Source organism: Pygoscelis adeliae, unplaced genomic scaffold (genome assembly GCF_000699105.1).
Source record: "Pygoscelis adeliae isolate BGI_AS28 unplaced genomic scaffold, ASM69910v1 Scaffold38, whole genome shotgun sequence".
NCBI classification, from domain to species: domain Eukaryota; kingdom Metazoa; phylum Chordata; class Aves; order Sphenisciformes; family Spheniscidae; genus Pygoscelis; species Pygoscelis adeliae.
In genome coordinates this window covers 1,173,680-1,189,810 of record NW_008825614.1, presented here as the reverse complement: position 1 = coordinate 1,189,810, position 16,131 = coordinate 1,173,680, and the positions used below count along the sequence as shown (strand labels likewise).

Below are 16,131 nucleotides of genomic sequence, written 5' to 3'. Positions count from 1 at the left end.
CAGGAATGAGAAGACTGATTTGGTCCATTCTTTTCCCACTGAGCTTCTTTACAGTCACGGACCAGTATCCGTTCATTTCCCAATAGGAGAAAAGTGACAACTATTGCGGAGGAAAGACTGGAGCAAGTTACATGTGTTTGTGAACCTTTGAGATTTATTTTGTAAGCAAAGGAATTCTAGTGAGAGAACTTGCCTTTCAGCTGCAAAGAAGATTTCTGTAGGAAACTTTATAGAAATGAGGAGGTACAATGATCTGCGCATTGTGTTTTAGTTCCGTATTTTTTGCTACTAAGGTGTTTGCAAGATGCTGCCCACCAATCCCTTTGATACGCTAATGGCTATTCAGTCAGTTACCACCCATAGCTCTCCGCGGGTAGTGGACCATGCAAGGGAGTTTTCCCTTGAAGTCAAAGAGAGTAATTGCGTGCCTACTGGTGGCAGGATTTGTCTTATTCAACTGGACAACCGAGATTCATCTGATGCAGTAAATCTTGCAGTCCTGAAGTTCTTGTGGTGGCTGACACCACACAAGCACTACGGGCGGTGCTGTGGTGGGAATATTTCTTTGCCTGCCTGCTGGCTGCCTGCCATGTTCATCTGTAGCCGACGACCAAGTACTGTGGAGGGTCCCCTTGAGCTGGTAGGCATACAGAGAGGAAGGAATCCGTTCTTTAAGTTAAAATGTTTAAATTGAATCAAGGTGATAGAGAATCAGATTTCACTCTCTCATTGCTTGTAATAGAAAAATCCATGCACGTTGATAGTTTTCCCCAGTTAAGTATCCTTTTTTGGGTCCCCTTTTTGTACGTCTGCTGAGCAGATTGAAATGGGTACCAGTGGTTTGAAAATTGAAAACCTTCAATTTTCACGTAAATTACAGGTCAAAGCTGTGTAGTGCATCACCACCCTTTACAGTAAATCACATGTAAAACTAAGTTTATGTCCCATTTAAATGACAAAAGAATTCTTGGTCTATATGGTAGCTCTTTCCAGTAGTAGCTGAATAAAACAAGAAAAACTACTAAATAATTAAGGCGGTAATATGTTTGACCACTTTTTTTTTAGTATGACTTTTTTCTGTTATTATTGTAGCAGAAGTGCTTCTTTCAAAGATAACTAAAGCTCTAATGATAGCTAAGAAGGTCATTCCTAGGAGGTTAAACTGTTTTAATTAGAATTTATGAGAAGGTTACTGTAAGAGTGCAGAAAGATGTTAAGGGGTTAACCTATAAGAGATTACATTGTAGTCAGTGTTCTGTTAAAGTTTGAATTAATTTTTCCCATGGGTTTTTCACATTCTAATTTTCAACTAAATGAGACATCTGTTTCAGAAAAGGAAAATTTGCTATGGTTGTCATAGCAACTATCATTCTGTAAGAAAATTATTCCAATGGTTACTTTAGAACAGAAAGATAGAAATTCCGTACATAAAGCAACATCCGATTGCTAGCACAAATTCTGATAATTCAGCCCTTTTTGTATGGTAGATTATTGACCTGCAAAACTTGCTCATATGTTTTTAACATAAGGTTAATTGTGCTGTAAACAAATTCACTTCCAATATATTTTCCCCCCAGAGTCTTACATGTAGACAATCATTATTCTTATCGTAATAATAATACCGTTGAATTTCAGTAGTATGTGGAGAGACTCGAACTGTTCGCTTTAAGAAGATAAGACCTAAATCAAAGTGCATTTCTACACATCAGCACTTCATTTCAGAGGTGAAATACATTCATGATGTATGTCTTTAATTGCCAAATACATTCTTCTTGGGGTCTTTTTGAGAACAGCAGATTTTTCTCTTGTAGAACATACATGACATCATTTTCTTTGTAAAATGTAAAATATTATTGAAAAGTAATTTATAAAAAAATCACACTTTTCCTGAGCAAGCAGTAACTGGGGATCCAGAAATTCGGTGCTTGGTATGAAGACTTTAACTTTGCTCTCAGGTTCCATCGTAAATGGAAATTGTAGACAAAGTGGTCTTTGCATGATATCCAGGTCACAGACTTGTTAGTGGGTATTAGAGAAGATTTTTTTCCCTACTCAGAAACTTTGATAGCTGTTTTGCAATAAATTTTCAGAAGAAAGGACTTGGGGATTTATAAAATCCCTGTGTGCGTATAAAGATGGTTTTGCTTTGGGGGTGGGGGCACTGCGTGTATGATTTGTCTTTCTTCCCTCAAATGTAAAGCACACCAACATCCTCCGCTGAATCCTTTCTTGGACTTGAGATTTTTTTTGCCAGAAATATTCCAGACATTTCTTTCGATCTTGGGATTGTCACAAAAGACAGCATAATGGCAAATCACACAAGTTGTAACATCTCCCCTTCACAAAAGAACAGCTCCAGCATGCATAACTTACCAGCCCTGCGCTCAGGCGGCTACACGCTGCAGTCACCACAAAGAGAGGGAGGGACAGAGGAAAGTGCTTCTTGTCTTAATAAGCAGATCATGCCTATTCATAAGGGGAAACGGGCTTTTTAAAAAGTGGCCATGTACAGGCTAGCCCTGGCAGAGGCAGGCAGAGGCTCTCACAGCCGCCCATGCCATTCACGGGCCGTCCGATTTCAGACGGACTTCTGGCGAGACCTCTGACAGCCACGATTATTTCTCTTTATAAATGCTTCATTGTATCCTTAAAACAATTATTCCATAGGTTTTTGACCTTTTCTTCTTGGGCAAATATTGATCTTTCCCCTCGGTTTCTTTCTCGGGGTGTGGAGTGGCCATAGCCCATTCCGCTGGGTCTGGCACACCTGCGGGGTGCAGGATGGTGCCTCGCCTCGCTTCCCACCAAGGACACGGGGACGGTCCTGTCCATGCCCAGCAGCACCGGGGCGAGTGACGGGTGTCAGCAGGGGCCTGTATTCATTGAATCTGTGAGTGGCTTTGAAAGCATGATTTACTATGCCTACATATTGTTTGCCTCCTGTTTGCCCTTGCAAATATTTTCTGTCGGTGAGATTTTGCTCCTGGAAAACTTGCTCTGGGCCTAGAGACAATTTGCCAAACAGTTGAATATTTTCATCTTGGTGAAGAAAGATACTTGGCATGTAAGGTGTGGAACGCAATCCCAAGGCAGGGACGGATGGAGAGTTTAGAAAAAGCCTAACCTCTGTATATTTTTACAAAGCCTCCCACTTCTGTAATATTTGAGCACCTCGCAGACTTCAGTTTATTTATTTTCAGGACATTCCTGTGAAATAAAAATACTCCCGTTCTGTCAATGGTGAGCTGAACATAAAGACAGGCTGATCAAACTCCACAGGCTGTGGTTTGGTTCTGCGTGACAGTGTTACACAGGAACGTCGCTGGTAGCTTACCGCAGAATAAGCCAGTAACTAGACCATGAGTTACCACCCCAGCAGTAGGAGGGTGAGAAGTCATGTACCTGTGAGCCAGGTGCTGTTCTTCCTATGAGGAAAGGCTGCTAGGAGATGAACAGGTAATCAGAAACGCATGATTTCCTACCCCTCGTATAGGGATATGTCTTTTGCTCAGCCAGCCGCCCTGGTCTGAGCAACCTGACTCAGAACAAGGTTTCCGCTTCATTGCTACTGCTATTAGCAGCTCTTCTTCACACACCTTCTTCACCTCCCTCATCATAGCTTCTGGAGGGTGGGATGTATTTCTGGCCCCAGTGGCAGATGTACAAAGTTTCACCTTCCCCCCCCGGACACCTGTTTATCCAGACCCTGGTTATCCAGGGCGCTGTATGCTGAAGAGCTAGGAGATGAGCTCTTAGCAGTGGACACAGAAAGCTCTTCAGTCATCTGTCTAGAAAAGTTGAGGCTTTTTTTATCTGTGGAAGAAAGGCAGGAAACATTCTGCAAAGCCCCCTTCTTCCTTTCCTTGTAGCAGAATTTTCTTTTCTTCCCTCGGGTAAGCCTCATCCCTTTATATTTTAGCAAGCTCTATTTTTTAAGCTGTTTTCAATAGACAAGTGCTTTACAGCATTCCGAAAGGAAAAGTGGGAAATACATCATCACGAGTACTGCAGACGTGCTAATTTTTGACATGTTAGTCAAGCATCAGTAACGGAAGAGGATGAAGAATAGCTTTATGGGCATTTTCTTTTGTCTTTGCCATACACAATGTAAAGTGGGGTTCAGAGAATTTGTTTGAAAGAACTCTTTCTGTCCTTTGATGCAGTGAGGGAGTGTAAAGCTTTCCTCAACAAAGTAACATCTCAAAGGGAACTCTGGTTGATGTGTATGTATTTATAAAAACTAAGGCTGCAATTATCATAAACCTTATTAAATTACAGCAGCCTATTTGTTGTTCTCCAAATACGGATATGGCTAGAACATGTCAGTCAAAAAATGATAAAAAATTTCCAACCTAAAACCCCTCAATTTTATGACCTAGAATTAGACCATAGTCAGCAAGACATAATTTACCACTGTGATATAATTGCTTTGAAATATAGTCTTTTAATCAATGGGATAGCAAGATACGGATAAATTGTGTTCTGACTGGCAGTGTTACAGTCCCACTGCTCCATGATGAGCTGCTCCATAAATATGTTTTATAAAATGTAAATGCCCATCTGATAAGAAATCCTGAATATGGAAAGTCTTACTTTAAAAGCAAGTCAACACACCAGAGGACAGAAGAAAATTATATGTAAGAAAAGAAGCAGTATTCTTGTTCTGATGGGATGCTTCCAATTAGGGAAACAAAACAGCATAGATGATGTCTCCAACTTTGGAGTGGGACCTGTCATTGTGCCAGGGTCTCTCCTTGCCCAGCTGATCATAGGCTTAAGGGCCAAACGTGACGGGAGCCAATGTGAAACATATATCCACACCTAGGTATCTGAGACACGTGTTCTTCTAGATGTTGTGGGAGTCCAGAATGCTAATCCACACACGGAGATCTTGGTATCCAGGTCTTGTAAGAGTTACTTTTACCTAGTTAGAGGAATACTGTGAGTATTTTACTGTATGGTACCTACTGAAAGTGGTAAGGACTGCACTGATTTGCCACACAAGTTAAATAACGCTGGTTGTATGGAAAGAGGGTTTTACTGTGCACACAAAGAAGAAAATGAATGCTATTTGTGTCTCCAAATTCCATGCTAGCAGAGAGTCAATCTCCGTATTTTAATTAGATAACCAGTACATGGAAGTAGCACTGAAGACATTCTCCTCCTCTCTTGGCAGGCAACCTTGGTTTTATGGCTGGGGCTTTAATCTTCCACGAGGCCAAGCACTATTAGAGAAATGGAACCTTATTCCAGATGGAATAGATATTCTTATAACACATGGACCACCTCTCGGTAAGAAAATACTAGTGCTCTTAGCTGTGTATTTCAGATGATTATACAGTAACTGATGGCTCTCCTTAGACAAATAGTGCAATCCTGACTTACAAAAGTCAAAAGTAACATCCGTACTGATTGCAGCAGCACCAGGACTTCAGCTCAGGTTTATGTTTCATGATTGCCTATGCTCAATGGTAGGGAATTAAATAATGGCTTAAAAAATAAAGCCTTAACACATAAAGCCTTAATGAGCTTTATAAATAAGCAAGGTCTAGTTTTCCTGTGCATCTGTCCACTCGGCCACTGGTGAAATTAGTAGATTTAAAGTATGGAGCCTGCTTGAAGAGAAATGCAGGACTGGGATTTCACTGTCTTTCCCCCTCACTTGCAGTAGCATTCCCCCACCAACAAGTACCCAGAGTCTGTATTTTTCCTCATCATGCTGACTTGGTGCATATTCTGCCTCACAAACCCAAATGCTGCCATTGTTTGCCTGTTCTTTGGACAGCGTGGGTGAATTGCCTATCTTTAATACAATCTGGCAACACTGACAGACCAACAAGAAATAGTTTTGCATTTGTGTTTTACAAATATTAATATCGGTGATAGAAAATCCAGGAGAGATTTCTTGTATTCCTAGATAATGGTGAAATTATCTGTGTTACAGAAGTACTATAATCACAGAAGCTTGTCCAGATTCAGTAAAGGCTTAAGGCTTTTAAGATGATTTTCGATGTATTTAACATATAGGAGGCTATATTTAATGCAACTATGTGTTTAACTCTCACTAATTTAATAAATGGACACGAAAGTGAAGCATGTACTTAAGTGTTCTGCTGAGTCTTACTGCAGAGGAGTGCTTTGTGTGAAATGAAGGCAGTTGGTTTCTTTAAACGTTTAGATTCCCCAATTTCCTGAAGCTAAAACCCTCTTGTCTTCCACCCTTTCTTCTCCTCTTTCAGAGCTTGGAGGAGAAAGTATCTAAAGGGTTTGTGTTTTGTTGTTTTCTTTAGAAAGACATGTTTGCATTCCACTGCTCGCTAATCCTGGGGGAAGGGGCTTCTTTGTGAGCACGGTTTCTCACAGTAAGGGCGTGTGTTCTGATACTTCGCCTAAGTGGAGTCTCATGCCATGCCATAGACTGACTTTAATATGGGCCTGTATCATAAAAGTGAATGGCAGAAATTAATTGTTTAGACCTTGAGATATCAGCTCCAAATGGTTAGTACTGGGGATAATCACTGTTAGGATCCAAGGCATGATGCTGGGTCTTTGATACGGTTTTATTTGTAAGTCATATTTAAAACTTTTTCAGAAGCTTTTTCAGCACTTTTAAAGCCATTTTTAAAACCAGGTGATCAGCTGTAAAGAAATCCAACCTTCAGATCCAAAGAATATTTTTGTATCTAGCACTTGAAATCCAGTGTTGGAAGATGGAGAGAGGGGTTTGCACCACCCAGCTTCAGCCACCTTGCTAATTTAGCCACCAGGCCTCTCCTGGCAGCCTCTGGGATCAGCAGAGGGAGGAGAACCTCTAGAGAGCACTGCAGAGCTGGCACTCAACAGATATGCTTTAGTAATAAATTTAATAGTAAATTTAATAATTGAAAAGTAATTTAATAATTGTACTAATTCTGAGGAAGAGCCGCCCATCTCCACTGACTGTAATGGGGTAACATGAATTCCCCCCATCTCCACGTCTCAGCATTCGTTCTCTTTTTTTTTGAATTCTTAAGCTTCTACCGTCCTCCAAGGATTTTCTTTTTTAAAAGTTCCCATTTCTTTGTCTTTTTCTTATTGATGCATTAATAGATGTCTCAGGCATAGAACCCTCTGCCTGAGGGCATCAGCTGTTGGTTTTCCTGACACCCATGGCAACAAATACATGACACTTCAAAAGAAATGAGCACTCTGCCTAACTTACCGAACCTCCTTATTGTGTAGCTCTGTCCACACGCATTTTGGGAGACAGGATCCTCCTTGACCCTCCCAGGCAATTATTTTAACCAGAAAGCTGATTACTGTTATTCTGATCTTGGACAGCATCACTAGAGCTGTTCCTAATGATCATAAATAGCAATCAGTGCTCTTGCAAATTCCTCTTTTTTCTCCAGCATGGCTTCCTAAATTCTGTCCATCATCCATTTTCTGTGCTGCTTTCTCATTCCCTCACTTCAAAAGAGCGCGCATCCTCCTAAACTAATTAATACTACATTATTAGATAGATTTAAAATTGCCTGCATGATTTAGATGCAGAAGCACCATTAAGAGTTAATGGACTTTGTGTTTCTAAGTCAATGAGGCACGTAACAAAAGTCTGAGTAATTTTTTTTATTTTGTTTTAGCGTAGTGCTTTGGGATGAAACCAGGATGAGAAAACAAAGGTTAAAACAGCTATTATTGACCATTTTCTTAGTAACCTGTTTATTATTGATAAAGATATGCCATACATTTCATAGCTTATGAAATATAGTATTCATGATTATGGGATCAGTGCTAATGCTCATTTCTATATCAGCATATTTTTGTTACTTTTATGTACAGTATAACTTTTTAAGTCTTTTCCCTGATTCCTAAAGAACTGTATTTGTGATTCTTTTATTTCTCTTGAAAAAGGTCACTGTTCTTTTCTTTAGTTGTTTTTAATTTAATTTCACCTTTAAGTCTTCATTTGTAGCTGTCTGCTTGATTGTCTGTGACAAAGATTTATACTTTCCTGACAGCTGCAGAAGCCTGTTTCAAGTAACCAAACATTAAAAACCCCCTAAGATGAACTCTAATTGTTAGCTAGGTGTAATCAATTATTCTTAGTTTGTGTAGTCAGGTGTACATAATAAGCTGCAAACATATGGGAAAGCTTCAGAAGGGTGATAATGCATGTAAACAAAAACATGTTCAACATAAATAATGCTTAATTTAATGGAGAAGTTAATTTTATGGATTTTTGTTTGTGAAGTTTTTGGAGTAGAAATACTTTTGGCTTTATGTTAACCACAGACATTTTGACAATTAACTGTTTCAAATCATTGAAGTAGCAAAACCTATGGTTATAACACGTTTGCTCTGAAAAAAGCATGACTGGATTCCAGAGGAGTGGCTGGCCGCACTTTGGCACCTTAAACACCTATTATTTCCTACAGTGAATTTTGACCTGTGTTGGATACCAAGAATGACTGGTAAAATCAGTTACCAGAACTGAGTATTGCTCTGCCCTGTCTGTAATTCAGCGGGGCTTTCTCTTTGTACATCCCCCTGACGGGAGCCAAGCAGCGTCTTCAGAGGTGTCTGAATGAATTAGGAGTCTGTGGCCATTATCAGAACTTCCTCTTTTTGACACTTAGGATGCCACATTCCCAACTCACTTCTGAACATTGGACTTAGCTCTCTGACTAACTGGGATACAAGGGCAAATTCTTACCATTTTCATAAAACCCCACAGTATACTGAGCCCAGTTTTCAAGCACTGGCTTCTAAAGAGGTATTCTCAATGTGTGAACCTACCCTGAAGCTCTAGCAAATCTGAGAGCTTTTCCAAGAGCTTGAATACCACAGTTCTGGTCTTTTAAGGCAGTTGGTTAGCTGCTATTTAGCCATGCTTGAGTGGACCTCAAAAGTAAACGTATGAAAACTAGGTCCAGACTCTATACCTCTCTGGCTGACTACTGTTTTCTCAAAGGCACAATATATTCACACTACTGCAGCAATCTATGTCAGAGGTACAAAGCTATGACAGGCACACAGGGAAGGTACGAGAACTACTAAAGAAAACCAGAATGATTATATCTTTTAGGTTTCCAAATTTGAGCCTGGTGAAAATGGCAGAACAATAGAAGGAAAACAAGATTGGTTATTGCAAACCCTCTAATACAACAACATCCTTCTTACACTCCTACTTTGAAGGAAACACGAGTCTTCAGTTGGCAGTAAGCATCCCCCTGCAGTATGTTTTTAGACATACAAGCAAGTTGGTGTACATTTTTGTCTGTATTCATAAAAAATGCGTTTTTATACAAACTTTGTGCAAGTAAATGTAGCGCTTAAAAACATCTACTGCAGAAGGGCTGAGTTTCTCTTCCTGTCTGAGGTCCGTAGATTTAGGCTGCTGGGGCTTGCTGTGTTATGAAGCGCTTAAACCAGTTTTACTTGAGGATGTTGTTTTTAGGCATGCTGTAGGTTCCTCACCTGAGTTCCACTACTGTAAGATTAAATGTGATAACAATATAGTTTTATTATTAGGAACACAGATTCCATTGCATCAGTTAAAGTGTTCAATTTTAAAAACTAGATCCCAGGACTAGATTTAAACAGCTAAATACTGGTTTAGATTCTTTAGAGACTCACTTTGGACATACTGCTCTTTACACCTCACTCTCTTAAAGGAAGAAGAATGGATAAAGCATTGAGTTTTCCCATTAACAGCAGTGCAAAAATGCTTTAATTGCAGTGATTTTTTTTGCTTGAAAAACAACTGGCAAGAGTTACCATAGTCCTTTCTCTTCGGGTGAGCTTTTATGGTTTTCCTCAAGTATTTTTCCTTCCTTCCGCTTCCGCTTACCAAGGCAAACACTTTTTTCCATGTCAATTCTTCTATGGCTGCTTACGAAAAGCCACGAGACATGGAATCTCAGAAATATGGTGTAGCAGTACAGCTTTGCAGATAACCTGTCTTCTTTTAAAGCTTTCCTTTCTTTTCCAAAGGTTTTCTAGACTGGGTTCCTAAGAAAATGCAACGGGTAGGATGTGTTGAGCTGCTGAACACAGTCCAGAGACGAATACAGCCAAGGCTTCATGTTTTTGGACATATCCATGAAGGTCAGAACACATTTCTTTCTATGTTTATTTAAAAACCACAAACACAGAAGTTGTCTGGTTTAACTAGCATTTTCAAACTTGAATGTCTGAACTGAAGCTCTTCTGGAATTCAGATACTTATTTAGCTGCATAGATAGAGATGAAATTGGCTGATACCCACATTTCAATATTTGTACTTCAGCTTCTCTTTCAGTTTCTACATCTATAAAACAGGATGATGCCTCCTTCACAGGATTACTGTGAATTTTAAAATAAGAACTCGAGTCCAGTAGTTACAGAAAGTGACTAAATATTAGGATTGATGGATTGTGTTTTCCTCTGTTGAATCTCTGTGACTTAAGATAATTCATGTAAGCTCTCTGTGTCTCAGTTTCTGTGTTTGTAAAGTGGGTAAGAATGCTTCGGGGGTTGCTTCTAAGGCCGAATCCTCAAGATTGTACAATAAAGGTTGTCTCTCCCCATCAGTGCGTATATGAAGTTAAAATCAAGAGGGATGTCACAACTGACTTGTGTTGAAGTTCAAGATATTTATTCACGTATTTACTTGCTTTGGCAGGGGAAGCATTTTGTACCCAGGCAAAACAAAGCGGTTCTCTTGACAATTTGATTTTTAACTGGAAAAAAATTAGTTCCCTTCACATAAGTCAGTAAATGGTGACAAATATGCTCCGCTGAAGTCAGTGACAGTAGGAGTTCATCTTCAGGCAAAGGGAAAGGTGGATGCTGTCTGCTATAGAGAAGTCTGTCCTGTTCATGTATCACGGCAGCAAGATATCAGGCAGTGCCCCTACCAAAAGAAACGAGTGGGCTGTGCAGAAGTGTACCATTGGCATGTAAGCATGTATTATCAGCTGCTTAGTTCTTGGCAATGTTAACTTACTGGCAGGAAAAGGTGCTCTACAACTGCCAGTTTTCTGCTTCTGGGACTGCTCGAGCCTTTGAAGGATACCTGTGGGTCTCACCAGTGTAGAAATGAACAAATGGAAAAACTGGAGTAGCTGGCACTCTGATACTTCTGTTTTCGTGAAGAACTATTACCCTTCCCAAGAAATCCCACTCTGACTTGCTGCTGGGAGCTTTCACCATGCTAGGTTAGGAGTGACATTGGTGAGAGGTGTGCTGGTGTAAAATTGATGGAGGAGACATTCAGATCGTTATTTTACAGCTCGGGGATTAAGTCCACTCTCCTCCTGTGTTGCATCTGCATTGACCTGTTAATGCCTAGTTAATGTCCAAGGTGCTGTTACATCACAGAGTAAACAAGCAACACATAGGCAGTATTTTTTCCTAACCCTTTGCTATTATAGCAGTCTTCGAGATTCCGTACAAGAGAGCTGGTGAATACAGCTCAAACTCATTGTTTTTTCAGAAATTGTAAGCCAAGTGGGTTGCAGGCGATATAAGCAAACACTTAGCCAGCCATGAAGCTTCAGGCAGGTAAACGAAATCACATCTGCTAAGACCAAGCCCAACTTTGGCTCCCAAGGGAAAAGAAAGGCACCTCCACAGAATGGTAAATCTTGTGAATTAATACAGTTGGCACAGGAGGTATCAGAACACAGAAACAAGGTACTCTTCTTGTTAACTATCATAATTTAGAGAAAACGAATGGGGAAGTGCATAGCCTGTTTTGCAGTGGGATGCTAAATCTCTGCAGAGGAGAATTCCCATTGCAGACAGCCTGTGCAAATGAAGCTGCTCTTTGTAGAGAGAATGGATGATTTGAACAGATGAGTTCCTCCCCTCACTGAGCATAGCTACATCTGCAGCAGTCATTTACTGAACATCCGGGAGGAAGAGATGCTTAGAAGAGATGTTTCCCCCTCTGCACTGCTGTCTCTGCCAAAAAATACCTCTACGCATGGGCTTGGTGCCGGTCGATGCATGGAAGTGACAAGCAGCATGGCAGGGACTCCGGCTAAAACCCTGGTTTGCCCGTTACAGCCAGTACTTGGCTGAGGTCGTGGCTGAGGAAACTCTGCTGGCAGTAGGGTAGGAGTAAAAACTGTAGCATTAGGAATCTTCCAGCAAAAGGAACGTATTAGCAAGCTGATTCTGTTCTCTCCAAACGTGTAGCCGAGGAGACAGAAAGTCCCAGCAGCAATGCTGACTGTCCTCCGTGCAGTTTGTGTTTTACACAGAACAATTGTTCTGTGGCAAACAGCAAATGATTTAAAGAAATGTCTGTGACAGGAACCTGACAGAGTTTTCTTCCCTCCCTAGTCCCTAATTACAGTCTGGTTTTTCCATGGGGAGTCCAGGAGGCCCTGCATTATTCAGGGTATTTTGAGGAACAAAAAAGAAAGGAATTTGGCTACTGTTTCTTTGTTTGTAAATTCTGCAACTAACAATGCTTTTATAAGACATGAAATTGCACTCAGAAGAACTGTAGGATTGTAGGTACCTAGGATTTGAATAGCCGGAACTCGGTGTATGTAGCAGTGAATACGTTTCACTATTAACGTCATTAATGGTGAGATTGAATCTTAGCACAAATGCTTTCTACCAGTTGATTTCCCCAAAATCATATATTTCTGATTGTGAATGCATTTCTTCATATTGATCTTAATATTTCAATGCAAGTTACCACCATGAAGCTTTTCCTTTCAGTGTAATCATATGTTTTTCCTAGACATTGATGAAAAGATTTTTGACATCGGAGAGTGTGTCTACTTTTCCTAACACCAGGGCAGTTAAAGGGCTGCTTCTTAACTTTCTGAAACAGCATTTTGCTGTATTTCTACAGGCATTAGAGCTGGAAGTTTGATTTTCTGCAGATTTAGCTCTGGAATTGTTTGGCTTGGGTGTCTAGTCAGACATGAGATGCAGTTAAAGGTTTTTCGCCACTGGTGAGACATATAGAAGGGTGTTTTCTCCCGTGGAAATGTTATGGTGTCTTAGGGTGTGAATTCACCTTGTCTGTCAGAGAATGCATTAAAATAAAGCCATTTTTTCCCTGCCCGGGCAGGCATTTTAGTGTCTTTCCATCAAATTTGGTTGAAATTGGTCAACAAGTTCAAACGCATGGGAAGAAGAGGTTCCTACTCGACACATCCCACCCAGGTGCACATGCACACATACTCCCCTGAGTCAGGCAATGATTTTTCTTCATTGGTTGCTTAAAAGATGTACAACACAGGACAGAAAAAAAGGTGGAAAGATGAAAATTGTCCCAAGTTTGCTGCACTGATGACTGCAAACCTAAATGAGCAGAAGTATGTTTTTTTCAATGCTGTAATTGCCTAAGCTCTATCTTCTCATCCTTTTCAAAACTGAGAAGGTTTTAAGAAAAAAGCTTTGCAGCGAAAAATATTTGTCTGTCTAAGGAGGATTGGCTAGCTGGCTGCCAGAGATCATAGGCGCTAGCTAGTGAGGGTCCATTTTACTTTTCTTACACAATTTAAAAGACGGCAAAAAGTTCTGCTGTAGGACAAAGATGGTATTAATTCAGGAGACCTTTATGTTTTGCACGAAGAGAATTTTTAAACTCCTTCTGAGTAATAAATGTGGCACTTACCGTTGTGTGATAAAGGTGAATAATTAAAAAAAAAAAAAGATGGTAATGAATAATGAGAGTAACCAGAGTTTTTCTTTCTTTGTAGGTTATGGTGTCATGGCTGATGGAACTACTACCTATGTCAATGCATCTGTGTGCACTGTGAATTACCAGCCACTTAATCCACCTATAGTTATTGACTTACCTACTCCAAGGAACACATGATTATAATGAGGATTTAAAGTTGTGCCCAACACATTAGCAACTTTATATTGCTGGCTGAGAATCCCAATAGGGAACCATTCAACAAAAAAGCAAAAACCTTCTTCTTTTTTCCCTGCTAGCTCTTCACAGATAAGTTTTGAGTGACAAAAGTGGATGAGGAACAAAGACATTTTGGTGCCAGAAACAGATTAAAGACTTCAACATTTCACCATTAAAATATTTGTGAACACAAAAAAGTGAATGCATTCCACATATATATATATACATATACATATATCTCTCTCTCAAGTAGGGACTTTTGTATATACCGTACATTATATTGGACTTATTAAAAGAACAATGTCTTTCAAAGGAGTGTTTCTTTAAGAAAGTTTGCAGTTTAAACTTAAGTGTTTAGACTAGGATTTCCTCATTTCAGATGTTTCCCAGTGAGCTCTTGGTAAAAGAAAAATGATGGTAAAGATGTTTTCCCTTAATTAACATGGCAAATATAAAAGAGGTGGTGCATGAGTGACCAGTCACAGGAGGAAAGCTATTACTTCAAGTCCTCCAGGTCTAAGTCTTTGCATCTATTCAAAACCAATACAATAGAGGCCCTAATTCACTGTACTGAAATGAAGTTTTACTACATCTGGCATTACAGATGGTAAGGGAAATGGTGCATATTGCCAGCATGCTGTAAACAGCTCAACATTCAAGAAGGGAGACTTTGTTAAGTGCAGTATAAACTCAGGAATTTGTAACCTGGACTCGCCTGCGAAAAAAAGGATGACATTTCCCTTAAAAAAAAAAAAAAGAAAAAATATAACTGTGTTTTCATATGGTAAGGCGATATGTGATTGTATGTAAAAAGCAAAAAAAAAAAACCCCACAGAAAACCCACCCAATGTTCAGTAGTGGTATTTTAAATAAAACCCACTGGGACTATTTGTTTAAAACCTGTTAATGGGACATGCAGCCGATGATGAGAATCCTGGTTTGAATTTGGCCCCAGTCAGAAGTGATTAAATGTCATTGTGATCCTTTCGTCCTTGGGGAACGCTATGGATGACAAGGGGAAGGGGTCACCTCAAGGTGGAGTTTGGGCATTCACTTTTGGGTAGCTGTGTAGTAGCGTTAAGTGCGATGAGTGACGAGCACACGCCAATGGGCACAGAGCAGGGTCGCCTCACAAAACCTGTCATTGCTGTTTGCCTGCTCATGGACACTGCTGAGAGAGGCCCAAGACAAAAATCATCAACCGAATTGTAATCCATCCGTCGTGCTGCGTGTGACGCCAGGCAAAGCAGGGGACGTGTCAGGAGCTGGTTGGGATGGCCAGCGCTAGTACTGCCCATGCAGCTTTCCTGCAGGTTAACAAAGGTCTTGAAGCTGCTGGGATTTCTGTCCCATCCTAGGCAGAGGCTTGAGAATTGATTACAAACCCACAAAAAAAAAAAAAAGTACTTCAAACGTGCCCTACAAGAAATGGGTTTCTGCCTTGAACTAACAAACTCCTCCATGCTCAAAGAGGATCCTTTTTGCCTTGATGGAGGTAATTTAGCTGCAGTATTCTGAATGTGGACATCCTGAATTTGGGGCCGCCGGCATCTAGCCGTTAATCTCGTTCACACGCATTGGGCAGATCCTCGCGCTACCAATACGGGTTGTTTGCAGGTCTGCGCATAGCCCACTTCTGCACACACACATTGGGTAATTGTGTATGTTACTTTTTGCCTGATACATGGATGTAAATGTGAGCTTCACGTAGCAGCTGCATGTATGTTATATGCATACACAATTTAAAATACCTGTGTTGCAAAACCAGGCTATGTCAGCCTCAACTCTAAGCGAGGTAGGCAGGAACGTTGCATTTCGCTGGCTTCCCACGGGCAGCGGCTCTTCCAGCTGCTGCTCGGAGCAGTGACGTTCGAGTCCAGTAACTAACTCGTGCTGTGGGCCCACCAGAAACCACCAGACCACCAGAAAACATGACAAGTCACGGGTCTGTTATTTCTTGTAAGCTGTTGGGTGACTTGGGGTCTGAACTAATTTGCTGCTTTTTCCTGAAACGAAACCCAAAATGATCGGTGGCGCCTGCAACTGGTTTTTGGGTGAACAGCCCACAAGCGCGTGAGCAGTCTGCCGTGAATTCAGATGGGGCCACTTTTGTCAAAACTATGGGTGTAGAAATGGCAGGATCAGCTCCTAAATCAGCAAGGGCTGAAATTCACAGTTGAATATGAACTCCCACCATCATTGGGAAGATGAGCAATAGCGTGTAGTTAGAATAAAAGTGTCTTAGCTAGTCACAAATCAAGCGGTTTGAAACAAACGTGGCA

At 40.6% G+C, this 16,131-nt stretch overlaps 1 protein-coding gene across 1 annotated transcript in view; it reads left to right on the top strand.

Moving 5' to 3' along the window:
- Nucleotides 1–14,659, top strand: part of MPPED1 (metallophosphoesterase domain containing 1) — a 48,733-nt gene extending 34,074 nt beyond the window's left edge. Inside the window, exons 4-6 of the mRNA XM_009332798.1 lie at nucleotides 5,177–5,292; nucleotides 9,976–10,089; nucleotides 13,692–14,659. Of these exons, the coding sequence (XP_009331073.1) occupies nucleotides 5,177–5,292; nucleotides 9,976–10,089; nucleotides 13,692–13,810 (349 nt within the window). The 3' untranslated portion in view covers nucleotides 13,811–14,659. The remainder of the gene's footprint in view (nucleotides 1–5,176; nucleotides 5,293–9,975; nucleotides 10,090–13,691) is intronic.
- The last annotated feature ends 1,472 nt before the right edge of the window (nucleotides 14,660–16,131 follow it).